Here is a 27,612-nt window from a genome sequence, read left to right on the forward strand (position 1 = left end):
TTATAGCATTACACTGCCTTGTACATGAGTATCTTATGCATACATTCATGGCTATATTTCTAGACAGAATGATTCGCTTTACTGGCAAAAAAAACTACTTATTTCTACCAGATGGGTCCAAATGAAATTTTAGAAACTATTACAGAAAGGAAACTTTGCTGTTTGGTGCTGTTCCTTGTTTGCACTGTTGGGAAATGCTTTTGCTCCAGGTCAGATTAGCTGAGAGAGCACGTTATTAACACACCATCAACTACATAGTCAAAATATGAAAGCAAACACTTTAAAGAACGTTTTCCCCTTGCAGAATAAAACAGAAATGTAGGTGAAACAGTAAAGTATTTAGGTTTGGGACATTCTCATTTTCCTCCTCTTCAAATGAGGTTTTAAGTATGAGAGAAACCTACCCTGTTTTTCTATTGCCGTTTTGTGAAAAGCAGCTTTTCAAATGGAGAACACACCATGTTTGATTCATTCATCCCATCGGGCATGCCAGAAAGGTGTGGGGTTTTACAGAACTTTGGCAGATTCCTACACGGATCAGAGCCAGCCTTGTTATACAAATACATGCATTTGTTTCTCAAGTCCTCTATTAGAGGTAGCTGTCCTCACTGCCAGAATTTGTTAGGTGACATGCCCACACTGTGGCAACACAGAGACAAAGAATCATTAGGGTTGGAAAAGACCTCCAAGGTCATCTGGTCAAACCATTCCCCTACCACCAATGTCACCCACTAAACCACATCCCTAAGCACCACGTCCAACCTTTCCTTAAATATCCCCAGGGACGGTGACACCACCACTTCACTGGGCAACCCGTCCCAACGCCTGACCACTCTTTCTGAGAAGAAATGTCTCCTCATTTCCAACCTAAACCTCCCCTGGCACAACTTAAGGCCATTCCCTCTGGTCCTATCACTGGTTACCCGTGAGAAGAGGCTGACCCCCAGCTCCCCACACCTTCCTTTCAGGTAGCTGTAGAGAGCAATAAGGTCTGCCCTGAGCATCATGGTTGGAACAGGAACATATTGCGAGATCATGCCTCTTGTTCCTCTCAAGTGTCATACTCCAAGTGTAATCACGGCAAGAGTATGTAAATCTGATTCTGCACAAGGAACTCTACATTTCTGAGACACAAACCTTTTGCTGTGACATTATTCCAGAACCTCATCAGGATCACGCACTGAGAAGCCTTTGGCTAAGGAAGATGGAAAAAGAAAGGGAGACGAAGAGGCGGATTGTCATTTCCAAGCACAAGGTATTCAGTTGGACCCAGGCAAACACTTTGAGGCTGCGTTGAATCTATTTAGATTTAAGAGAGGTAAAGCATGACTTCAGATTTGGGTGGTCTGTGCAGTGTCCAGGAATATAAGAATTGGCTCGCCTTCAAAATAAGTTTTTTTTCTGATTTCTTTTCTTCAGCAAATATATTATATCCACTTTTGCACTAAAATCACAGGATAGTATCTGACAATACTGTTTCTCCACATATTTTCCTAGGTGTAGCACCTGCATCGTGTCTCTTCAATTCAAAACACTGAAAACGATGAAAACTTTACGAAAACTATGATTGCAGCTGGAAGATGGACAAAAAGTTGGAAGGTGCTAGTTTTTACAACTTTACAAATGCACTGAAAATTTTAATCATGTCCTAAAGATGAAAAAAAGTCAGTACTCAATCTGTAAAATTAGCTGGGTGAGAGGCACAGATCTCATTTTTTAGCCAGAACTCTGCTGAAGGCAGGAGAAATCTGACAGAAAACAGCTATAAAACTAAGAACTGCCATAAATTGAGGAAGAAATCAAAGTATCGAGCTCCTATCTTTTGTAAAACATTTTCTGTGACAAAATCAAATTTTCAATAAAACGAACATTTGCAGGTGCTTCAAGGATCTTCACAGTGTCTCTGTCTCAATACCTCATGAATTCTGAACTGTAACATAAAATGAAGAGACAACTGGATCCAATCTGGGTAGGTCACACAACACCTCTGATTATGTATCTCATAAATGAATTAATTTCAATTTTTGTTTTATGTTCCCTAGTTCCCAGTTACATCTGATTTCTACACAGGGTCCAACTGCTGAGCACTATTAAGTATTGATAGAGTATTTTATCTTCCTGTTTTACTGAGTCATATGAATAAAATATCTGAATACTAAATGTGCTAAATATAATATTTAATATACTCAGACCAAATTCCATAGCATGTCATCTTTAACCTTGTAGTAAACATCCATATTAATTGATTGAAACACTGTGCTGCATTGGCCAAATATTACAGAAGTACCGTCATAGGCACCTGGTATGAAAAAATATATATAATTGGCAGAGGGCTGGGGAAGAATTAATCTAAAGCCCAATTTATTTTGCAAGTCTGGCATCAACATATGTATTACTTGCGTTGATCTTTCCACCACCAGTCGTTCATTGATGGGTTATTTCACTAGGAAATTTTCAAACAGCTTTGAAACCCAATCAAGTTCGATTCAAATTAACTGGAACGTCACTTGCTAATGTGGCAGATCTCTAACAGCATCCATCCAGCTACAGGGCCATTAGATAGCCAGCAAAATCTGTCACTGCCAGAGCCCAGAGCAGCCAGCACAATGTGTGCTGTTGTAAGCAGGACTCCAGCTGAGTCTACCAGATGACTCCTTCCCCAGGTGGACACCACGACCTCAACCTGCACCATCATCATCCACTACCGCAGTCGTGCCTTCAATGTTGAAGATTTTCCCAGCTCTACAACAGCCAGGGTAGCCCACCAGGTCTACAGCAGGACTACTTCCACTTGGTTTTCTCGCCATTTCCTCAACCTACAACAGTCAGGTTTTCAAGTACATTATTAATGTTTGTTCCTAATTGCTTCCAAGAGGGAAAAGGAAATCCTTCCCTCCCCTCCCCTGATAAAGGAGTCCCAACTCTCGCATCCCTGGACCTCAGTAACTTGCTCCCATCACTTTTTAATGGGTACTACATCAAATTGAAGATCCCTTACACAGATTTTCAAGAGGAAAGTCATCCACACAACTCATCCTAAACCCTTGACCGAGTCTTATTTAAATATGATGGGGCCTCCCTGCAATCCTGAGAGGCAGACTTGGCTACACACCTGGATTTGCCCTGCACCTCCACAGGACACACTGCACCCCAAAAGCACTGAACTCAGCACATCTCAGGTCACTATTTAAGCATTACTTAAGCATCTTCCTCCAAGGAGAGGGGCAATGCTTGTTAGTAGAACTGAAATACATATGGGCAAAAAATTATATAAAAAACGATATATATTTATATATTTGAAATTACTGTTTAGAGATGACGTGTGTCTCCACCTGGACTATACAATCCAGACATCTTTCAACTTACACCAGCCTTCTATTATTCCATTCAGGTCTTTGCAGGCCTGGGAACAAGGACTATGGAGGCCAGGCCACCTCCTGGTGAGGGCAGGATGGGCAGAGAAGATCAGAGGTGCAGACCTGGCTACACGATCCAATTTTGTAAGCAGAAGGGCCAACGCTTACAAGCAGCGGCATCCCTGTGCCAAGCACAGCCCAGAATACCATCGCTCCATGAAGGATTTTTCTGAAAGGACCTTCCAGTACCAATGCTTTTTAAGCCAATGAAGGAACGAGACCTCCCATGGGGAGGAAGATGGAGGTGGGGGAAGCTTTGTCACCCATGACTTGTACTCAGCTGCCAGGTCTCCAGCTGGGTTAAACATTGCGTGACAGACTTGAAATCCCGATCAAGTCCTTGATTTATGTTTTGGCACGCTTCACCAGCATTTCTCAGCAGGACTCGATGAATCATTGATCTGTTCCAGTACAATAATTTCTATGCATGTTCATAACCTCGGAAGAATCTATATAAAATGTGAGCACACATTTAGTTAGCAAAGCGCTCAGGCAGATAATTTTCAGTCCCTAAATGCTGAATACTATTTAAGTTGTGCAGTTACATCGGTGCTGTATATTTTTGTTTGTATGTTTAAATGAAATTAATCTGGGGAAAAATATCAGAAAACCTTGATGTAAAGTGCTGAATACAATAAATGTAGGCAGAGAGATGGCCAGCCCTTGGACATTTTCTGCACTCTGCCTCAACCACTCTCAATCAGGTCAGACACAAACACAAAGAGAACTCAGGTACAGATGGAAATAGCCACAACTGCAAATACTTAGCCTGAATAACTCTCTACCATTGCATGGGCAGGAGCTCACTGACTTTACCTTCTAAAACAAAGAAAAAAAATAGTGAGCCTTGTAATGAGCTAAAGAAATTTCCTGTTATTCTGCACAACAGACAGCCCTCATCCCGTGTCCTTCACGCATGGCACAGGCTGTTACGTCTCACAGGCTCAGGACTGACTGGGCATCTCCCAAACGAGTCTGGCAGACAGGTTGCTGAAGCTGTCCTTGCAAAGCCCTCAGAGCAATAGGAGCTCAGCTCCCACTGGCACTTCAGGGGTTCCCAACCTCGGGCTGGCATCACCGCGCACTTGGAGCTGCTGCCGATCACACCACGAGAAGGAAAAGCTGCAGCCCTGCCTTCGCTCTCCCAGCACTGCCCCAACCCAGAGGTCAAAGTAAACTGAGTTTGTTCTGTGGAAAGATAAGGCTCTGGAAACAAGCTGCTAGCTCCAGAGGCAGCTGCAGAGGACTGAAATGGTGAAGTGTGTCAGCGGAATCACTCCATTATCTACCAGGTGCTCCTCTGGGTCGGCAGGCTTGGATTTCAAGCTATTCCCACAAAAAGAAGCCGCTCCTTTTGGACAAACAAATTATTAGGCTTTGTTTTTTCTCAAATGAAGTTACAGAATTGATCCCTATAGCTGAATTTCATGTTCGGTGTACCACCTTTGCTTCGTTTGAGCAATTTTGGCCACTAGTAGAAAAGAGCAGATGATTATCTGGTTATAGAAAACATTTCACAAATGCACATTTTTTCTGTGTGTTTCTACATATAGCACGTTACTTAAGAAATACTCATTATATAATTCTGTAAATGAAACAATGAATATTTTGCATTACTGAGTCTTCCTCAAGCAAGGGCACTGCCACGTTCACTATCAACTACCAGCTCTTACTTGATAGCAAGAGATAAGCAATTTCTGTGTTTGTTAGCCGTAAGTATCAGAAAACATTTAATATATTAGATTAAAAACTTAATTCCCGAGTTTTGCTTTTAATACAGCTGGTGAAATAATTCAGGTGATATTCCACTTAAATTAGTTCTTAGAAAAAATACATCTAAAAATAATGATTATCTGTTACACCAAGAAATGACAGCAAAGATTACTTTAACTGAAAAGAAAATAAAAGCAGTACTCATTTTTCCTCCTTTGCCCTTTTTTTAACAATTTCCATCATCAATATCAGAATTAAAAAGGCCTTAAGAATTCAATAATCTTGTAGAAATGTAACACCCGGTATTCAAAAAAAGGAATTTAAAATCTTAAAAAAATAGATGAATCTTAAGTGGCAATGTCCACTTAAAGTACAAATGATGACTTTAATTTTTCTTTTCTTTTACCTATCTTTATCTTATATGCTGCAATCCTGCTGTGTGAAATAAAACATATGGCAATTGCTATTTAGAAAGGTCATTTGAGAGCACATTTTAAAATAACAGCACTTGACAACTCTTAGAGAACAAGAGATTAACGGAAAACCTTTGTCAACGTAAAAATGCAGATAAGCTCCATCCATCTCCTACCTGCTGTGATAAGACGCAAAGCAAGATATCTGCACTGGATTAGATCTGGCATGAGACAAGAACACCCTAAACCCTGGAGAAGTATGCCATGCAGAACAGAGAAGGCGTTCCCTTCCTGAGACGAATGCCACGTGTGCCAGATAATCTTTTCCAGTTAAGTGAAAAAGATAAGTATTATCAGGCAGACGGCTCCTGCTCCTTGCAGACCGCTCACTCTGCACAGTGGTCATACAGAAGAGGTATGTCTAAACACCACACTGATGTTTAGTATCAGTTTGATGTTAAATAGTATGACAAGGAGAACTTGTACAAGGAAAAAAATGTATCTTTCATTCTATACAGCTCAAAGCACTTTAGACATGACTCAATTTTATCCATAAGCTATCAAGTTAAGTAAAACATCTTCTGAAATGCTAAAGAAGTGTTGTTGTTTTTTCCCAAATTTCCTGCTTTTGCGAGTAAAATTAAATGACAGAAAACACACAAGTGTAGGAGACCATCACATCTGTGAATAGGAAACCTCCAGCATGAATCTAACGGGAAAATCAGTACAACTTGGTCAGACCAGAGGTTAAAACTTCTGGGGATAACATGTTTGCTTTTTGATACACCGCAACACACAGAAGCTGACTTGGGGATGATGTACTGAGTTGCTAAGTTGTCTGGATGTTGCTGGAGAACTTTAGAGGGTTGGGGAAGACAAGAACAACCTAAGATAACAACCTGGCAAGATAATATTGATGCATAGACAAAAATGAGTATTGCACTGCACACAGAAGGGTCGACCAAAGTCTGACAAGAATGCCCCCCTTCCCTTACTATTTGCTGATGTACCTTAGGAGCCAATTTCAGACTGAAACCAACAGATTTAGTAAAACACATTAAACAATTTTGGTAACAGCCTAGAGAAGTCAATGGATTTATGGTAGCATATTGTTGGCCTTCGGTCTTTCCAACACTATTCCTCATTAGACTTGGGATTTCTGCTGATGGAACTCCAGGTGATGCTGCCTTGACACCAAATGACAGCACATACACTAAAGGGAAGACTTTCACACTCTTATCACAATGGTACTCCAGCCACAAATAAATCTCCAGACATTTTGAAAGATTTGAATGTTTAGTTTTCAACATCAGGCTTAGTCTTTGCACCTGTGGAAAGAGGCAGGTCAGCAAGAAACTAGCACTAAAAATAAACTTGAAACATAATTCCAGAAAGCAGCATTTCCATTTATTTCTTCATTCTGGTTTCAAGCATCTGATTCATTTATTTTTTCCTCAAGTGCTAGAAGCTGCTATCTATTTATTGAGCTCTTAACCGGCAGGCAGAGAAAAACTCTAGCACAGGTAATGAGAATCTGGCAAAACCTTAAGCTACTTGGTATCTCCACTGTCTAACTGATGAGGGCTCGAGATTGACAACATTTCAAACAGCCTTTTACAGCCGCTGTTAAAGATGCATCAGGGCTTCAATCTTTCTTTTCTTTGTACAGGAGACCTTGGGCTCCTATAATAAATACGTACAGACATGTAACAGAGACCCAGACAATATAAGACCACTAACACATGTGTTTATGTTGCATTAAATCACAAAGGTGTTCTAGGTACTCCTCAACATGCCTCCTCCCTCATGTAGCTCATCTTTGATGCTTAAGTGACAATTTATTTATTTTGCCAACAGCCCTTCCTCATAAATTCAACAGCTAAATACCATTTTCAATTGACCAGGACCTAGGTGACAGACACAAAACGTAACATTTCTAATAGATACTCTTTAAGGCATGATCACTCAGTTCTCACACGGGAAAAAATCCTGTAGGCAATGCAAATTTGATCGTTTTAAAACATGAAATATATGAAGTTATATGTTAACTTGATGCTCCCCAGTTAGCCTTCACTTACAAATCCTTTCCTGCTTAAGTAGTCCTCCCAAGCTCAGAATCAACATGCAACCACTGAGGGTTATTATTATAGTAACTCCAGTTTTATCACAAGACATACAGAATAATCACATTAAACTTCAGAAAGTAGGAATAGAAGAATTCCACACGGTCCATCCTGCATGAAAAAGAAGGACAACAGCTCTACTACTCAAATCTAACCCGGTCTGCCATGCCGGATGACAGTTTTGGAATCTCCCCATAAATTGTCCTACTCTTCAGCTAGACTTAATATTAAAAAGTTGTTCCAATATTATTATTTCCAACCTGCAACTACTTTGCTTCATTTTTAGTCTATTATTTCTTTTACTTTGAACTGAAGAGGGACGTAATTCTTTTCCTTGTCAGAGAAGCATGGCATGCATCAGAAGACGATTATCAGTCTAGGCCTTTCCTAGACTAAACAAAACATTTCCAATAATTTCAAGTTCCTCAAAGAGTATCGCCTATAAATGCCACATCCTTCTCCTTCTGCTCTGGTCTCTGCCCAATTTGTCCACATATAGACTGATTTTATTTATTTATTTATTTTTTACTCCAGCTGCTGCTCAGGAGAAGAGGATGGTACAGCCTTGCATGCTGTTCTCTTATTTATATACCCAATCACAACTGCTTGTTTCCACATCATGTTATTTTTACTCATGTTCGGGTTGTAATACAACTCCTAGGCCCTGTTATGAAGAACTGCAGCCTGGGAAGAGGCTCCAAATTTTCTGCTGGTACAGCAAATTCTTTCTTCCAAAGCGCAGAACATTTCATTTGTCATTATTGAATTGCGACCTATACTTTGCAAATATCTCTCCAATTTGTCAAACTCTTTTTTATTACATCTGTGGATAAAACCAGACATCTTGGAAGATACAAGTGGTCAGGTCTAACTGTTTGGTAACTTTATGAATGACCAGGATAATGGCTTAGAGTTGGTATTTAATCCATGGATGAAACCAAGTATCCCCAGGTGGCGTTTCCACTCTGATACTAAACACAGTATTCTGGTTTTTCAGCCAGCTTAAAAACCACCTTGTGGGTTTTTTCTACAGCATACTTTAAGGGCTTGCTTATGAGTGTCTGTCTAAAGACTTACTGAAGCTAAGATTTACGACAGCCTCTATTGCTTCTGATTCAGCAAAGCCTGTTATCCTCACAGAAGGAAGGCATTGGCTTGACACAATTTATTCTTGACAAATACCCATGCATGTGGTTATTTGAGTCCTTGTTTCTTTTAAGTGTCTTCACAGAGTGTATTTGAGTAACCATTTATTGCATGATCCTGGGCCAGACACTTCTTTAATATTTCACTTAAAAATTTAAATGTGCTTTCACATAAATTTATATAGAAAAAAGTCCCACAGTACCCTGACATAGCAGAGAATTACTATCTAAATTTCCTAATGCATTCTTCTTATTTTAAAAAATACAAATTTTAACCTAAAAATGTATTATTTCTTACTCTTCAGAGCAAAACACTAGCTATATGATTAAGTGTAATATTTTTTGAGGTTTTTCTCATTTACTATTTTTACAATGCTCTCAGTTGTACCATAAATGAAATTCAAGGTTTCTAAAAATCCATTGAAAGTTTGCCATTGAATTTTTGAACCATGGTTTCACCTGATGCTTAGACCCAGGGCTTGATATTAATGCAGTTATGTAATTTCATTAAGGGCATAGGCAGGTTCTGAGTTTGCTATTGCATTAATCAGGCCTGGTTAGCTTGGGGCAAAAACTCTTTTGGCTAAAAATATACTACTAGAAAGCTTTTCTCAGTATGTTTTCTAGTCCATATATCAAGCATATGAAAAAGAATAAAGAATGTCTCATTCTTCAGAGTCCTTGAAATGGCCCATAAAGTCTCAGTTTCCCAGCAGAAGCTGGGTTTATGCAGCAGTTTCTTTTTCTGTGAAATGGAGACTTTATGAACTGAACCATGTCTGTGAAAATCATCTATGACATAATTTACACTCTTCTAACAAAATAATGTATAAGCAGAAGGTAGAACGAAGAAGACTGATGTAGCTCAATGTTTATAAAGTATCAGACATTCGACAGGCTTAAAATTATGTCCAGGATAGACTGTTTGATACCATTATCCGTTAGTGTGCTTCCCTTGACATTTTATCTTAGGGCCAAAAGCCAAAAGAAAGACCACAAACATCCAACCACAAAGTAGCTCTTATTTTCCTATTCTAGTCAGCAATTAGCTCACAGGAACAGAATTCCAAGTATTTCCAATGCCTATAGTTAAAAATATGCATGTTTCTAAAATGAAATGTAAAGGTCATATGTTAAAACCATATTTAAGACTGTATTCTAGGAAAAAATAGAATACGAATGTATTGAAGTCACACAGTGATTACACATAAAATATCTGATTGTGTACAACCTTACATAAACAGAAATTTTACAAATACATGGCCAAACATGTAGACTTTAACGTTATGTAATTGCCTTCTGCTTTTCATGAAATGGAGATTTTCTGCCCTGACTGCTATCAAATCAGAAACATGTGATGCGTAAGAGTTACCAGTTTGAGACTTGCATTTCATGACCATGCTGGCGTCTGCAAGAACTGCAGCTTTTATTTTTTGAACAAGAGCTGCAGAGAGGAAGTTAAAGAACTACAGCTCAGTCTGTCTGCAAAGCATTGCAGCAGTCAGATAAACACAGGCAGCATTCAAACGACAAGCTGGGATTTCTGAAATCTAATCCATCCGCTACAGGTTATGATTTATTTCTTAGCGTGACTCTGTTTTCCTAGATGCATTTTGTAAATAAATTCTTCGCAGTTGTATAACTGCTGCTCAAATGAATCTCTTCCTTCTTTTTTTAATTTCAAGAGAATTTTGTTTTTCAAAATTCAATGAGCAACTACGCATACATATCCCTCAGCTCAGCACAACTAGATAACTATTTTTAATAGAGCAGAAGCAGAAACAGGAAGAACAGACAGGAAACTGTTGGGAGAAAGAAATTAAGCCAAAGGGCTGGGAAAGCAAAGAAAACAAGAGAAATCAGAGTAGAAAAGCATTAAATCAACTTCACTTTCACCGTATCACAGAAGTACATCTCTACAACTGGCATGCAAAGTTCCCCAGAAAAATACTGCATAAGGTAACTACAAAAAGTAAAAAGAAAACTACTCTTGTTGCAGTCCGTTTCTTGTTCAGCTCCTTCCTCTCCCTCCTCCCTTTCTCTTTTCAGATAGATTTGAAAAAAAAAAAAAAAAAAGAGAGAATATTAGGAAATTGGACTTCATGTTCTCACTCTCTCAGAAAAGCCAAAATATAATAAAAGTATCAGATTCTGCTGAAAAAGGAAATGAAGAATAAATCTACTGAGCTAGTGTTTATTTGGCTTAAAACTCTACCTTGTTATCTAGCTGCTTACACTATTACTTCCCACGTTAATTCTCTGACAGCAATTTCTGTACTGTGCCCCACTTTTTAAAGTTAAATTAGGTACTGTAGCAGGAATGCAGCAACGACAGCCTTGTGATTTAAGAACTGGACTCCATGGCTCAACAGCATCGCTACCACAAATTTTGTGTCTGACCTTCTGCATATTCCTTAAATCTTCTGCCTTACTCCTCCATCTGTGAAATGTAAAGTGCCTCAAATATATGTGAAAGGGTGAGTTAATTAGCTGCCAAATGTCTACTATGTAGAAAACATGCATGCAAAAAATCTTACAGAAGAATAGCTTTAAATAAGGAGAGGGGAAAACTAACTTCCCATAAGGTTTGGCAGGGAGTCATAGGCATAGGCAAAATATATCTACCAGTTTTGAAATCATGTAAAAATAAAATTCCACTCATGTGAATGGATTAAAGTGGGTGGAAGCTGAGTCCGCACCGCGCCTCCCCTCGGAGACCTGGACACTTCCACAGCAGGATCAAAGAGAGGAATCAGATCTGTGAAGCTCAATTGCTTTCTCGCCGTCTGCCCTGCAGTATCAGGCTTGCTCTGCATGCTCCCCGAGGAACTCGGGGCCACATGGGGAGCACACCACGCTGCCAGCCAGCAGGTTGCTGCCAAAGGCATGGCAGGGCAGGGCAGCCGAGGCACTGAGGTCCCCAGTGGCTACAAGCAGCTGATTCCCCGAGCCTGAGAACCAGCAGCTATTCCCCCTCTTTTATTTTGGGTTTAAGGATGACAAGAACATGCTAAACAGCCCAAGTCTAGACACATCAATACAGTGGCAGGACAAAAGCCCTTTGTGATTGACAGACGAAACCTAAAACAGGGGAGGGGACACACTTTTCCTTCCTTTGGGGATGGTTCTGGACAGAGACGCCTGAAATTTTAGACCTCAAAAGCTTCTCCCATTACCACCAGATCACCTTGCAGGTAAACACCTCCCCAGTTCATTGAGTTGCTGCTGTGTCTCTGAAAAAGTATCTGCACTGAAAAGTGATAATGGTGGAAAAATACTCCCTATTGTACAGCTCTAATTCTTGCACTGCTTGTCTGCAGGCAGCGCGCTTCCTCTCCTGAGGAGCCTGGGCAACCAGATCCAACCACACGGACAGCAATCTGTTAAAACGAGGACAAGATTTACTGCTGCAAAGAACAGGTTTCAGTAAATTCCAGGAGTCTATCTACCATATGTCTAAGAGTGGCCAAACACGGGAAATTAAACATAACTTCTCGTGCTCCATTCAGAAGTTAGTATTTTCTATGAAAGTGTAAGTACTGATTTAGCAAATGCAACAAACTATTGGTAACATCAGGTGTTTCATTTTAACTTCTAAAGAAATTATTTATCTAAAAGATCTTTAGTTACATTTTTAATAGTATATGCACAGTACTAAAATCACTATTTCTGCTGTTTCACATCATGCAAATTGGCATATGTACTGTGCAAAGTGGCAGTGGAAAACACAATACTTTTATCCGAATGTCTCCCTTTCTTCCCATCTTTTGCAGTACTTAATCCCTGGGAAACAACAAAGCACCTGAATTTGGTGCAAAATTGGTTTTGCCTCTGTTTAAAGCATGAAACTCCAAAGAAAGAGAATTTGCACACTTTAAGTGCATCTTCCCAACTATCAAAATGGGCCTTGCCAAGGAACAGATGAGATGGATCAGCGTTATCTCAATATGAAAAGCTGCGACCACAAAATAAGCTCAGAGAGATGGGCATTAGACAGAACAGTATCTTCCACACTCAGCAACAGCTGAGCAAGCCTACCGTGTTGCCTTTCTGCATGCCGGAGGAGAAGCAGCAGCGCTAGTGATTTAACCAGGGGAAAGAAATCAAAAACCAGACTGAGGCTTCAGCTCCCAGAGTTCTTTGTGTGGATCTCATCTAATTCAGCTTATGCATTCAGGCTACAAAAGCTGGTTTGTAGATTAGAGTTTAACACAGCGATAAAAAATACCTGCCTATTTCACTCCACTATTACCTTTTTAATTTGAAAGACAAAGTGAAAAACAGTGTGAACCAGGACTGTAAGACCTCTTTTAACAAACAACAGTTTCAAAGGATTCAAGGCGGTATCCATCCTTTTTTAGAGAAGAGGCATAAATAAAAACAAGGTCAACGACACAAAGTGCTGCGAGAGCATGTCGCTTCTGTATCAGATCAAGGGGGAAAAAAGGAAAAAAAAATGACCTGGAAACTTGCAAATTGGACTTTGGATGGTGCAATATGGTTTTAAATCAGTACTCTCACTGAAGGGCTTTATTAAAACAGGAGGCACAGAGCTGCATGACAGCACTGGCAGCGTTAAATGCCTGCTCCCTGAGCTGCAGCTAGTCCATGCCTGGGGAAGCCCTATCCTGCTGGGTCTCTTGCTCCTTCACCATGAACACTGTTCTGTCCCTCCTCCTCATGCTTCTTTTTTTCTTCTTTGGCAAAACAGCAACTCTGTAATGAGAGTACACAAAGGGGAAACAGCCAATTTTGGCACTCAGTGCTAGCACGGGGTCAGTGGCACGGCTCGGCACCAGGTACGCATCACTCCCAGTTGTGCCCTTTTTCCTCCACCTACAAGAGGCCGCTCTCCTCCTAGCACTTACTGATGTAAGGGCAAGTTTGAGACCGGGGCTATTTACTGCATGCAGCTACACCAGGTTACAGATATTGGTATTTATCCCTTTGAATACAATATAGACAGACTCTTACGTACAGTACAGATTCTTAGGTTTGTTTTTGTTCTCTACAATACACACAGACATGCAGTCTGTAACCTCTTGCCAGAGATGGACTTCTTAAAACAATATTGCACATACCATCGCTTGGCTTGGCATGACAGCCATACAGTGATTGGCAATAAAATCATCAGCACAAGAAATAAAAAACAACGTGGCATGCGTTTTCTCTGAAGAAACTGTATATACAACAGGCATCAAGAGATTAACTATCGTGAACAAAATGTCAGAAGTTTCCTCTAAGGATGTTTCGGTGATGTCTGATAACTCCTGGTATCTCCAGACTCAGGTATGTATGTTACAGTATCATTTTAAAACGATAAACATATATACTCAGAAGGTAAACACGAATATTAAGCGTTATATTCTAACCCTCAACCTTATTACATTGCTATCACATATTTTCTCACCAAAATCTATATGGCACTAAAATAACTTTTAAAGGAACTTTAAATGCTATTACAAATTTCAAGAAAAATGGAAGAGGCATCGGGTGGATATTACCAGAAATGCATGTGAAATTCAGTAGCAAATCAACATTGTCACATATTTTTCTCATTTCACATAAGAAGTTATTAAAGCATTATTTCTTGGAAGACAAAACTTAACATCAGAAATTTAAACAGCCTTCCCAAATCATGACATGCGTGTCCAATGTGCATCAGAAACACAAGTTTATTTTCACAGTTGACGAGGATCCAGAAAGATTGCAAATTTCACTTCAGTTTTGCACTTTATGTTCCTGTACAAATTAAAATTATTTTATTTAGAATTCAGAAGGAGGTTTTCAAATACTTCACATGATTTTTAAATTGCAGGAAAACATTTTCAACTATGGTGTTTTTTTCCTGTCATTTTCATCCACAGACTTTAAAAGAATCAATACTTTTATACATATATAAAACCCCTTCCTTTTTTTTTCTTATTAACCGAGCATAAGGAAATTTTCTTCATATTAAAACTAAAAATGGATTTGTGAAACAGAAGGATAATCCCAGCCACATATGCAGAATAAGTTAGAAAACCACCCAGACTTTAATGAATTGTACACACATGCCCCCTCTCAGAACTATTTTAATATAGTTTCTAGGTAAATTTAAGAAAAGCCATCAGTCTAGATTGATTCCACTTAGATTTACACAAATAAATCGGGTGCACATTCACCTCTATCACTAATTAGAGAGAGGTAGCTGCACAGAATAAATTAACCCCACTCCAGGTGGGAATTGCCCCCTTGATTTGCCCATCTCTTTCCTAGTATGTCCTAATGTGTTAGACATCTCAGGTGCCTAAAATTGAAGATAAATCTTGAAAATCTGCTTACAGCAGGCACCAGACATGGTAGAGATCTAAGTGTTGTAAGGTTTTCTTTACTGCTAGAAAGAAAGAAGAAGAAAAACTAAATTCAGCAGAAAACTGATTCAGTGGAAAACTGGCAAAGGAGAGAATGTACTCCATGCAAATAAAATTAAAATGCTTTCTCACAATTTATTCTATTGCTATCCAAGCAGAAGACAGACAATCTCACCTTTCTACAGATATTTTTTATTTGAAGAAAGCATGTGCAACTCTACACCAGCGCTCTGCCAGAAAGTCTCGGGGTTAACCTACAAGGTTATCTCCTCATCCACAAAGCCCTGCTGGGCTACCATGCTTTCCTTTTGCTGACACTAAATAACAGATATTTACAGCATTTCTTAAAAGACTGAATGTTTTCAACTACTCACCAGGTCACCCAAAATACCACAGAAATCGAGTTCCATGAAAGTTACCAAAACAGTGCTTTGAACCACTAACTTTGAGATGGTCATATAAGGACATGAAAAACATATAAACAAACATGAGGAAAAAAATCTCTTCTATTATTTTCTTCTAATTTACCACCTAAAAATTTAATAGCAGAGGAGTTTTTGTTTAATTCTACAGCAAATGTAAAAGACAAGCTTTGCAAGAAAGGTGAATAGGACTGGATACTAAATCCGTTTAACACCAACTCCAACTATGAAGCTTATTTATTCTACAGCAAAAAAAAAAAAAAACAGCAGGATTAAAAGGCAAAAATATTTTTCAAGTAGTTGCTTCTGTACAAAAGGGAGCTTAGCTAAGTAAATGAAAGAGTCTGACATGGCACCAGTACCACGCATTTTTAAAAAGTAAATAAAGACACTTTGAAATATCATGTCAAAAATACTGAATAAATTACAGGATATGTGTTTCACTGGGAAAGAAGAGTAAATAGCTGTAATTTGGGAGGCTAGGATTTCGTTAATGAGATAGAATAAAGGCCTCTGCAAACAAAAGGACCTTTCTTAAGGTTTTCAGTGAATTTATACAAGTTTCAATATTCCACCTTAATGACAGTATATGGCATTTCTTAGGTGCACTTTCCATTGTATTTTTCATTATCTGCTTTCCATCAATAAATTACATAAATTACATTAAGAGATCAAGAGCTTTTTGCTGTGAGCTTTGCAAACCCCGAGTTATGACAAACACTGTGCTTTTCTTTTTCTGAGCTTTGTGCAAGCTCAGCAATTATTTCTGATGGTCTGAAATTCATGCTTCGGAAAAATAACACTCCAAAATTTATCCCTGGAAGGCAGACTTCATACTCAACTTATGATCAGTCAATCGTCAGAAACATCTTATTTCCCATAATAGCTAGCCAAAGCTTGTACAGGGAGCTTTCCTTGCCAGCGTTCGAAGCAGATGAATTAACGTGTGTCTATTATGAACTGGTAGCATATAGTCGAGGGATCAACTGCTATAGCAACCAGTGCTGCAGTCTGACAACATACATTTACCCAAACTGCTGGATTTTCTGCGTTTGTGTGGATTGCGTTTATATGGTCATGTTCACTTACTGCGTAGTTTGTTCTGTGCTAACGTGGATTTCTGCAACTGTGTGCAAGAGCACAGCCACTGTATCTCCCTTCCCCCAAAAACATACCTTAAGATTCACAGAATTAGTGTTTAGTTTTTATTTTACACATTATAGAACTCCTCCTGCTTATTCACTGTATTCTATTCAATTATTCTATAACACTAAACTAGACAGCCATTACCTTGAATTAGTCAAACAACATGACATGAAATCACGGTTGAATCAAAATCTTTCCCCTATTACCTTAATTCCATATAAATTACATTTTTAAAATAAAAACAATAAAGTGTGCTTCTGTTCCCAGATACTTTAGAAAAGTTCCCTTAAAAAAAAATCCAACGTGACAGCATCTAACATCAGAAACATTTTTCGAGGAGTTAAAAATATTAAGTCCCAATAGAGCTCAATGTCATCTGAAAATTAATTCCTAAGGACGTGGGAACACTATTCTCCCTACACACAATTCTGTAAGGTTTTAAGAAAAAAAGGTGGTGGGAGGGGAAAGAATCGGACTTCAACTGGGTTAATATAAATTCTTTATAAATGCGCGTTTGAGAGACCGCACCATACGAATTACTGTATAGTACAATTACCCAAGAATGAGTGATGAATAATTTCTGCTATTTCAGTGGAGCTGAGCAGAAACATTTTGAGACAAAATGGAAAAGAATGGAGGTATAAGTTAGCAGAAAACTACTGTAAAACAGGATTGAAAGGACGAAAAAAATAAGACACTAAAATATGCCTCCTCCGTCTATAACATTAGCTTGTAAACCTATCTGCATTTCAGCTGCTATTTTCCTAGTTCTTTTTCTTCTATTTTTTGTCCTGTCTGCTGACATCATTTTTTTTTTTCTTCTTCTTCAGTCACTCCCTCCCTTTTCTCTTCCTCCCGATATTGTTCTTCTGAATTTACCTTTCATTCTCACCTCTTTTTCACTTTACCCATTCCTGGAGTAATTATTCTTGGTTTTAATTGTACGATTTCAGTCCTGTAACCTCATTTTTTGAGTCTGAGATTTAGCACCTTAATTTTCTTGATGTCCTTCTTCCTAAAGAAGGAAACATTCAAATAAATAGAGAATAACTTGCCTATACTTCCCTGGAGCACAGTTCATACAGCTGTTATAGCAGTATTTCCAACCAGTTTCCATCAAGGGAGAGGTATGACCATGTTACAGTTATGCACCATCTTTTGCTCCCTTTTGGTGGATAACTACCAAGTGGAGCACTTCCTTCCAGAATCAACAAAAAGCAGGCTCAACCTAATAGTCCGTTAACAAGGCAACCCAAATGATAGCCTGAGAGTTGTGATGTATAGAATGTATCTTAATTCCTCAATGCAGATGACAGCTTTGAACCTTCCAACTGAAGTAACCTCTCATGTCATAGGTTGAGTAGAGATCACCTTAGGCCATGATGAGATTCAGACACTTTGCAGTGACAGAAGTCCATGCTAAAGCTGAAAGGAGTACGTCTGCTTTTTCCATGCTCAACCCAACCACCCCCAACAACTGGCTCACAGTGCATCACTGAAGGAGCTGTGGGAGGGAAACCATCCAGCTGAAAACTGCACAGGGCAAAAATTTGGCTCATTGCAATCAACCAGTTAACCACAGAGCTGCAAGAATGCCAGTGGCAGTACAGGCAAGGCAACCGGGACAACTGACTGTGAGTTGTCACTTTTACATTCGGAGATCTTAATAATCTTGGATGAGGAAATTTCTATGAACTCAAAAAATAGGGACTATTTTGCTTTCATTCTCATTTTTGTCATCTGAGTGCCTAGTATCAGTCATATTTTGACAGCACAGAGATATATTAACATCTAGTCTCCTTTTACAAAGTTTTAAGCTTTGGGTTACACCATTTAGATAGTGTATTAGGATTGTATTTTTAATGATGGAGGGGATTGTATATTACCTTGGTGGTCAAGATTGCCACTACTTTCTGCACCTCTTCAGACTTTTTGGTGAGGTGAGGAGGACAAAAAGCCACCCTGGAAACGGTTGTTTGTAGACATAGCAAAGAAGGACTTTGCTTGTTTTTCAGGTCAATAAATGCTTGTTTGCAGTAAAGAGCTTTCACAGTCAATGGCAAAATATTCTACAAGGTAAGCAGATCTGGCCTTGAATTAAGGTTTTTCTGAGACTTTTCTGAAAGCACCATAATTCTTCCACTATTTGTGTAAGATCTGTTTATGATTAGGAAAAGTCTGAAATAATGTTGACTCGCTAAACACATGAAATGCAGTGCAATGACTCTTCAGTTCTTTTCTATTTTATATGACAAGAGAGACAGAAAGATTATCTTCCCCAGAAGGCTGGGTAGATCCACAGAGGATTCCTCCAAGGGCTGTCCAAAACCTTACCTGAAGCGATCAATGCTGAATCCACATATGGGCAAAACAATGACCAACTCACAATCCCAGTTCAGACAAACTGGACAACAACTCCAAGGGTTGCTCAAGTGACCCCTCCGTTGTCTAGCTTCTCATCGAAGAGTAGTTTTTCTCCTGCTATATTTCCGTGACTACATATTGTGGAAGAACTGTTTAATCTGGTGTGTGGTACATGAGGCATGCTTCTCACTCTGCTCATTTTCAGAGATGCCCCTGACCACCTGGAGCTCTTACACCTCCTCTGCCTTTTTTTTCACCTGTCCCCATCCATACATTCTACAAGATGCAGTGGTATCTAAAGCACAGAGCTGTAACTTGGATTTTTTTCCAGATGTATCTTTCAAGTCGCATTCAACAAAGCAAGCAAGGCCACTCTCCTCCAAAGAACCTACTGCTCACCGTCTTTGACAGCTTATTACATTAAGTATTTCTCAATAAGACAGCCATTGGTGTGAATCAAAAAGTCAAAGATACTCAGGGCACCAAATAGCTCCTTCCTTTCCCTAAGCGATATTACCCATGTTTTCCAAAATCTGCTCCTACAGATCTGAAAGCACAGACCATCTGCAGCCTCGCCAGCTAATCTTTTCACTGCTTCTTGCTTAGGATTTTTCCCACTATCTAAGTGAATTAATCTCTGTTATGATTTATTATTGTAAGAATAAATGTCTTGTTCTTCTGTCTCTTGTCTTTTCCATCACAGCCAGGAGAACAGACTGTTACTCTCCTCCTTGCAGGAATGGGACATTATTGACTTACTCTCACTGGCAGTTTGCAAACAATTACTATTGGATTCTTTTTCAGGGAACTGCTCCCTAATCATCTGATTCTCCACATCCACCATGTGCAAGTACATTACTTCGACCTTGTCATCAGTGAACGACTTCATATTTTTTCAGATCTTATCTCCACTTTGCATCTACCTGAATTCCAAGTCTCTGCAAAGTAACTGCAGTCCCGCCCAACAGCTTTATCTACACATCATCTATGTGCCTGTCTACACAGACAGCCCAGGTCTGGTTTCTTGATGAAAGTACCACATCCCTGCAAGGATATTCTATTCGCCATACTGATTAAACCCAGGGAAGAAAAAAAATGGTCTGTGCAAATCATTTTTCAATAATTTTACTTTGATGTATCTATCATTTGTTGGCGTTTACAAAAAAATATTTTGGTATTTTCTTTGGAGAGGTAATTAATGGACCTATACCCACCCAGCCCCGTACTTCAATTCCTCTGTTACAACAACATAGACAAAGGAATTAAATGTTCCTGATGATTGCTCAACAGGATATCCGTCACCCCTGGCACGGAGGGACTAATTTTAGAAGAGAAAGTGGTTTGGAACCCGTTCAACAACTGTCAGCATCGCATTGTCAGGTCAGGAAGGAATTCACCAAATAATTCTGGGCTCTGGTCAGTTCTTGTTTAACTTCCGGGTTGTCTGCAAAACACTGGTTCGTTATCAAGACATAAACAGGAGACAACCGGTTTCCTCCAAAATCATACAACATTTCTACCTTTGACCAGCTTTTCAGAGTTTTGGGTCTGTTTAATCAGCATTCATGCAGACGGGTGTCCAACTTCAGCATTCCCAGGAAACTTTTCAGAGGCTATTATACAAGAACAGGACGACTGCAGATACCAGGGTCTTAAGGGGTGGTAGGTGAAAGGAGGAATGCTTTTTAGAAACTTTTGAATTAACAGCTTTCCCTTATCCACTGAGTGGTTTGGGCCAATAGCTGAAAGTAATTCGTAAGTAATGGAATTACAAAAGAACAAGCTGCAATTTCTCGAGTTTTGCAATCATCAGGGGATCTTATGGCTTGAAGAATCATCGATGGCTACACGCCACAGAGAAAAAAATACAAGGCAAAGGGTTGTAGTCAAAGGTTGCTTTAACAAGAAGCTGTCCAGAGATATAATACAGTATTTTGGGGGAGTCTGGCATTTAAAAAGGAAACACTGAAAAGATAAATAACACGTATCTTGCAAACTGAGAGAAAAAAGTTGTAAAATCAGTGTTTTTCTGAGCCTGCTAATGAATGTTTTAATAAATGAATATAGAGGATAACTTGTGAAAAAAGAACGTCAAAGTTGCACTCATGCATGTCAAACATTTGGTATTATTTAAGACTATAAAACCTCAGTTGCCTATTCTCCTGCCTTTTCGCCAGAAGAAAAAATGTTATCTTCCCTGCAGTAAGGTATGTGAGAATGTGTATGAAAAGCAGTATTTCAGCAGCTTTCATACTAGGCAATCTTAGGTCTCCAGGGTCTTAATTATGAGATGAGAGGAGGCTCCTTAAATCAGTGTAACCGCCAGAAGATTTGAAGTGTTTAACTTAGTATTTCCCTTTTTAGACCAATTATGTTCACAGCCCTGGGTTTTTAATGCCATGGAAGAACTCTATTCAATTTAGAAGTCTCTAGACCAGAATGCACAAATGTTTCCATATGAATACCAAAAATCAAGTAAGCTTTTAGAAACACTTTTTAAAATAATCTTTACAAACATAAACAGACATACAAGCAACATACCTGAAAAAGAACATGAACAGAGCAGCTGTGATGCAGAACAACAGTACCTACAAGAAGGAGAAAGAGGGTTATTGCATCAACCATCACACTACTACTGTATGTTCTGGATCGTGAACCCTTTACAAACGTTCCTACAAAAGTTACGCTTTTTTTATATATGCTTCAACGGCAGGAACATAACAGCTTGTCTGAATCCACCAAAAAGGATTCTCTTGTTCCTAGTGGACTTTGGTTGGTCCTATGGAAATTTAAAAAAAAAAAAAAAAAAATTAAAAATACACAAAATCCAAACCAGGGTAGTGGAATAATAGACAGAGCAAAGGATGCCCTTTAAAATAGTCTGGAATATACTAATAAATAACAAGATAATAATAAAACAATAGAATGAAAACAAACAAATTCTCTCTGCTTTTGCTTTTGTGATTTATTCAAACATTGTCTTGATGGTTTCAGTTTAAAAAGCAGAAAATTTAAGATGCCTGCACAGACAGCTGCTCCTGCTTAACTGCTCTTGAGCAAGGCTGAGAGCAGACAAGTCTTGTTCCCACACGAGTCCCCTTTCTGTTAGTTCACTGTAGCGTTAAACATGTTTGCAACAATGCAATCTTGCTCTAGATCAATGTGACTGTACATGAGTCAGCGAGCAAATTAGCAGCTCTCCACCACTGAGAAGGGAAATTCCTCTACCATCCCCTCAGCTACCTGCTCAATGCTTGCTTCTTCCTCACCACCCGCCCAATGACTCAAAAATGATGACGGAATCTAATCCAAGGAGAGAAAAAAATACAAAAAGAAAACAAAACAAAAACACACACAATTTGATTTATTTATTTTCCAGTTTGGTGAGATAAGGAGATCACTGGAAGGGTCTTAAATTAAAAGCACCAGAGCAGGCACAGGCAAAGGAAAGGAGGAAGACCTCAGTGCCAGGAGCAGGGAAAAAGGGACAGAGGATGAAGTCTGGACACAGCAACAAGCTGTTGTGTCTTGACTACAGAACTGCTTGCACATAGAGCATAGTCAGTAACAATCATATAATGCTTTGAATTCATAACCTGCCTTAATCCACACTACACCTTTGCCAGACATAGCTTCAGAGTGAGAAAATACTGTTTTGTACCAAATACAGTGTCCTGCATTCATACCAGCATTTATAAGGAAAAACAGCTTATGGATAAATTGCACTTATTTTCAAGGGTTCAAGAGGTTTTAAACAAGAGAGAATATGGAAAGCCTAAGTGAAAAGAACGGGAAATGTTGGCACAAGTACACATTTGAAGGTTATAAACACATGTAGAGCAGTAGATTAGGCCGCTGCATGTTGATAGACGTCAAAAAGTCTGATAAAAATTTGAATAGGGAAAGTTTACAATGAGCTTCTGAAAAAAAATCTTACAAGACTATTTCCTGTTTCAATGCCCTCTGGTATATGACTTAAAATTATGGCAGACAAGACATTGTAACATTGTTTTTTATTCCTTTTCCTTCACTAGTACTATCATATTTCATGACTCTGCATCAAAAATGTGAACATCTGAAATCATTTTATATAAAGGCATTTGGGTGAAGTGAGGACAATGATCTATTTCAGTTCAAACGACCAGCAAAAGCAGACTTACAGTTAAACCTGAGTTCTGCTTAAAAAGATCTGCCCTAACCCTCTGATGTTCAAACCACATTTCACCATTCAAACAGCAATCACCAATTCTCTGGTGCCCTTTCTGGGAGACAGAAGGGACAAGAAGTCCTGCTGGCTTTGATGGCCCTGGGCAATGATATTGAGAAATATGTGAAAATGGCAAAGAACCAGTTTCCTAGGAAAAGTAAAACAGTACACTTTTGCATACTAAAAGCACTTACTTCATAAAATAGCCTCTTTCGTTTTCCTTTTTTTTCTTCCTTCTTAACATTCTCTGATTACAGCTCGATTACACCCTAGCAAGTGTTTATACACGTCGTTAAGATTCCCTCTGAGCTCTCTCCTCTCCAGGCTAAACAACCCCAGCTCTCCCAGCCCCTCGTGTAGGAGATGCTCCAAGTCCTTCATCACTTTTGTGACCGTGAAGGGTACGTCCAGGTCTCTCTTGTAGTGGGGAGCCCAGCACTGGGCGCAGACCCCCAGATGTGTCTCCCTGGGGCTGAGCAGAAGGGAAGGATCACCTCCCTCGACCCACTGCTTCTAGCACAGCCCACGAGGCCGGTGTCCTTGTCTGCCACAAGAGCCCACTGCTGGCTCATGTTCAGCTCAGCATCCACCAGGACCCCCAGGTCCTGTTCTGCAGAGCTGCGTTGCAGACGCTCAGCCCCCAGCCTGGGGTTGTTCCTCTCCAGGTGCAGGACTTTGCACCTCCCTGTGCTGAACTCCACGAGATTCCTGCCAGCCACCTCTCCAGCCTGTGCAGGTCTCTCTGGATGGCAGCATGACTATCTGGTGGGACAAACCACTCCTTCCAGTTTTTATTAACTGCAAACTTGCTGAGGGTGCAGCCTTAGGTGGTCAGCCAGGCCATATCTAATAACCACAGCAATACTAGCATCAATTATCTCAAACATGCAGTTTATAAACACCTAGATAAAACGATAAAAAACAACCAACACGGCCAACAAATAAATTAAAACTACTGTGATTTTCTTACTTGACAGATGCTTTAAGGAAAGGAGGAGGTGTAATTTATCTGAATATGAATGCACCTTTGTGGCAGTTGCACATGCTAATTAAGAAAATTGGCACAGCGCTGCTCAACTATATTGCAGAAGAAAACTTTAAGTTAGTAGGTCATCATTCAGCTACATTTAACTGAGGTCACAAAGGAGATTTTGCTTCCCTTTTCTTTTCAGTAACGATTCTAGTGATGGAACAGATACCGTGTTACAAATTTACAAAATCCTTTAGAGGCTTCACGCAAAGTGGCTGAATTGCCCAGAGTCAACAAGATGAAATTCAACAAAAATAAATACGAAGTACTTGGCAGGAGAAATCACATACACAAAAAACACGAGAAGAAATAACTGCGTAGGCAGTACAAGGGTATAACAAATTTCACATATCGCAAATTAGTACATCCCAGCAATGCAGCGCTGCAGAAAGCACTGTAAACTAGAATTATGGACTCTTTCAGAAACAGAGGAGGTGAGATATAGCAGCATATTACACTAATAACTTGGTGCTAGAAACACCCTGCAATACGATGTTGGGAACTGCTTTTAAAGGACTTCAAGCACAGGCAAAGCAAGACAGTGCAGAAGGGACAATGAAAATAACAGGCATGAAATGCACGACTGCTGGGAAAAATCAAGAACTGTGTTTGCTTAAGCGAAAGAGAGGCAGCTGATGACAAACGTAACTGTTTTCAAATATGCACAAAGTCATAACCACATTCTGACAAACGTCTCGTCCACCTGCACAGAAGGAGGAGAGGTGAGACAAGCCTATAGCAAGGACGATGGGTGGCACCAAGGCTTTTCTCCACAGGGCAGCAATGCACAAAGACAGGCTGAGGGAGCTGGGGATGTTCTGCCTGGAGAAGAGAAGGCTCTGGGGAGACCTCATTGTGGCCTTTCAGTACTTAAAGGGGGCTTATAAAAAGGATGGAGAAGGACTCCTTACTCGAGCAGACAATGATAGGACAAAGGAGAATGGTCTTAAACTAAAAGAGGATGGATTTCGACTAGGCATTAGGAGGAAATTCTTCACTGGGTGGGTGAGGCTTTGGCACAGGCTGCCCAGAGAAGCTGTGGATGCCCCATCCCTGGAGGTGTTCAAGGCCAGGCTGCATGGGGCTTTGGGAAGCCTGGTCTGGTGGGAGGTGTCCCTGCCCATGGCAGGGGGTTGGAATTGGATGGGCTTTAAGGTCCCCTCCAACTCGATTCTATGATTCTAAGTAGCCTGTGAGCTACTTTATCAGAGGGGTTTAAAATCAGTAGAGGCAAAAGTCTCTTAGCTATGCTCTGGGTACGTTTGACACCGTTGCTCAAGCACTGCTTCTGCCCATCTTTTACACAACTCAAGGGCACTAAAATTTGCAGTTAAAGCAGCCAGTTCGACGTGACACGCACAGCTGAACACAGAAAGCTCAGCCCTTGTCTTACTGTAACATCAGCACACGGAAGGTCACTGTCTTCCAGAATTAAGCTGCTTTCAAAATATGCCTCTTTTTTCCAACCAAACTTTTCCCTGTCGTATCTAATATCTAAGCAGCACCCTCAGTATCTGCAATATGCAATGCCTTTTTTAAATTTAAAAACAACTACGCTAAAAAAGAGAAAGAAAAAACACTAAAGCCTGCACAATTATAATTCTCAACACTGAGTGAATTTAAGCCTTAAAATAGTAGCTAGCGAGCAGGAAGTCTACTTTGGGATTTTCTTGCAGAGTCCATCAGTTTTTGATTTACAGTACAAGGTCAACAAATTGAGCTTGGCAACACACAGACGTTGAAACTTTCCAGCTGCAGGAACAGCTACAACAAGCAGACAACATAAATGTTTCTAATGAGAGTGATCCACCCTAAATATTTTAACATTTCTAAAGAGATGCACAGAGGTTACAAGGAAAATTCCCCATGCTTCATGGTAGGTTAGCCAAGTTGGTAAGGAGAGCACTGTAATTTAGTTGGCTGTATTGCACCTTACTGTATGATACTGAACTGTAATAGAGAAGAGGAAAAAAGTATGATACAAAACTTAGAGGCACTTTTTTTCACATCTTTGTGGGCTGACAATGCCTATATCTTTTTTTTTTTTTCAAGAAAGTTTAGACTTCATGTAAACAACATCCAGAAGCAACATGCAGCGGTTCCTAGTTCTGAGCACAAAACTCAGCTCGGGACATTGCCTGAAACAGGGTCAAGCAAGGGGCTGCTGATTTACCTGGAAGATGAGCTGAAAGCAGTGGGGCTGCTCTGATTGCTGGGGTACAAAGCAACCCAGAGGCACCGGCTGAGTAGTATTTGGACTGGAATATGTGACTTCTGAAGCTTCCCCCTTGTAGATGACACCCATGTGCTTATAGGTGATGTGGCATTAATAGTCAGCTTTCCTGGGCTAACCATGTCTCTAACTGGAGGCTGCTGATGTCCCATCCAGTCAGAAGAAGAATTGGAGAGAAGTCTGTGATAAAGAACCACAAACCTTCTGATTAAAAAGCACTGAAGATGCATGTGATCTGTGCAAGGGGCCAAGTCAGTGATATTAGCTGGCTGAAATATTTAGTGTCGGAGCTACAGTTCAACACTGGGCAGTGTTAAATCCAACTCACAGAGGACACGAGGCTGTTTCAGCCGCTGGCACATCAACGCCTGACTTCAAGGATATTCACGAGACGTAAAAACTATCACCTTCTGGATCAAGCACTTATCAATTCATGTGAGGGAGATAGCTACACTTAGGGATAAAAAATAGTGATTGCTCCTAGCTCTCCAAGTCTGTATGCTGTAGAGGAAAAGGATAAATCAGCTAGTGTCTGAGGAAAAGGTTATTGGTAAAAATCACAGAAAATTAAAATAAAAACTCTGATGACACTTGACTAACAAGTCCATTAAAGTTTCTCCAATAATTGTTACTTGAGCCAATTTTTTCCTAAAGTTACAAAGAAAGGTGGATTTAGTTTTTGTGGTTTTTTGTTTGTTTGTTTTTTTACTTGGTCGCTAGTTAGTATTTCTACAAGTATGGCCATACTGATTTAATGATTTAATGATTTAATACTAACGCATGCTAACTAATGATTTAATACTAACGCATACTAATGCAATGATTTAATACTAACGCATACTAATGCAATGATTTAATACTAACGCATGCTTAGTTTCTTAAATTATTACTTTTTAATTAAGATTTTCTGTTTTACAAGCACTTTGTGATCTATACACACATAACTGGAATCTTTGTATAGTGGTCATGGATTTTTACTCTTAAAATACATCACCCAGAAGAAAGAGACATTTCACAATTTGGGTTAATCCTTAAAACAAGCAAGCC

The 27,612-nt window shown here is 39.6% G+C and overlaps 1 protein-coding gene across 2 annotated transcripts in view; it reads right to left on the reverse strand.

Annotated features, from left to right (window-relative positions):
* TMEM135 (transmembrane protein 135) overlaps positions 1 to 27,612 on the reverse strand; it is a 177,261-nt gene that overhangs the window by 39,922 nt on the left and 109,727 nt on the right. For both annotated transcript variants that reach the window (XM_035329257.1, XM_035329249.1), the window contains one exon: positions 21,637 to 21,683. In XM_035329257.1, the coding sequence (XP_035185148.1) occupies positions 21,637 to 21,683 (47 nt within the window). The remainder of the gene's footprint in view (positions 1 to 21,636; positions 21,684 to 27,612) is intronic.

The sequence above is a fragment of the Oxyura jamaicensis genome, chromosome 1 (genome assembly GCF_011077185.1).
Source record: "Oxyura jamaicensis isolate SHBP4307 breed ruddy duck chromosome 1, BPBGC_Ojam_1.0, whole genome shotgun sequence".
Lineage (NCBI taxonomy): Eukaryota > Metazoa > Chordata > Aves > Anseriformes > Anatidae > Oxyura > Oxyura jamaicensis.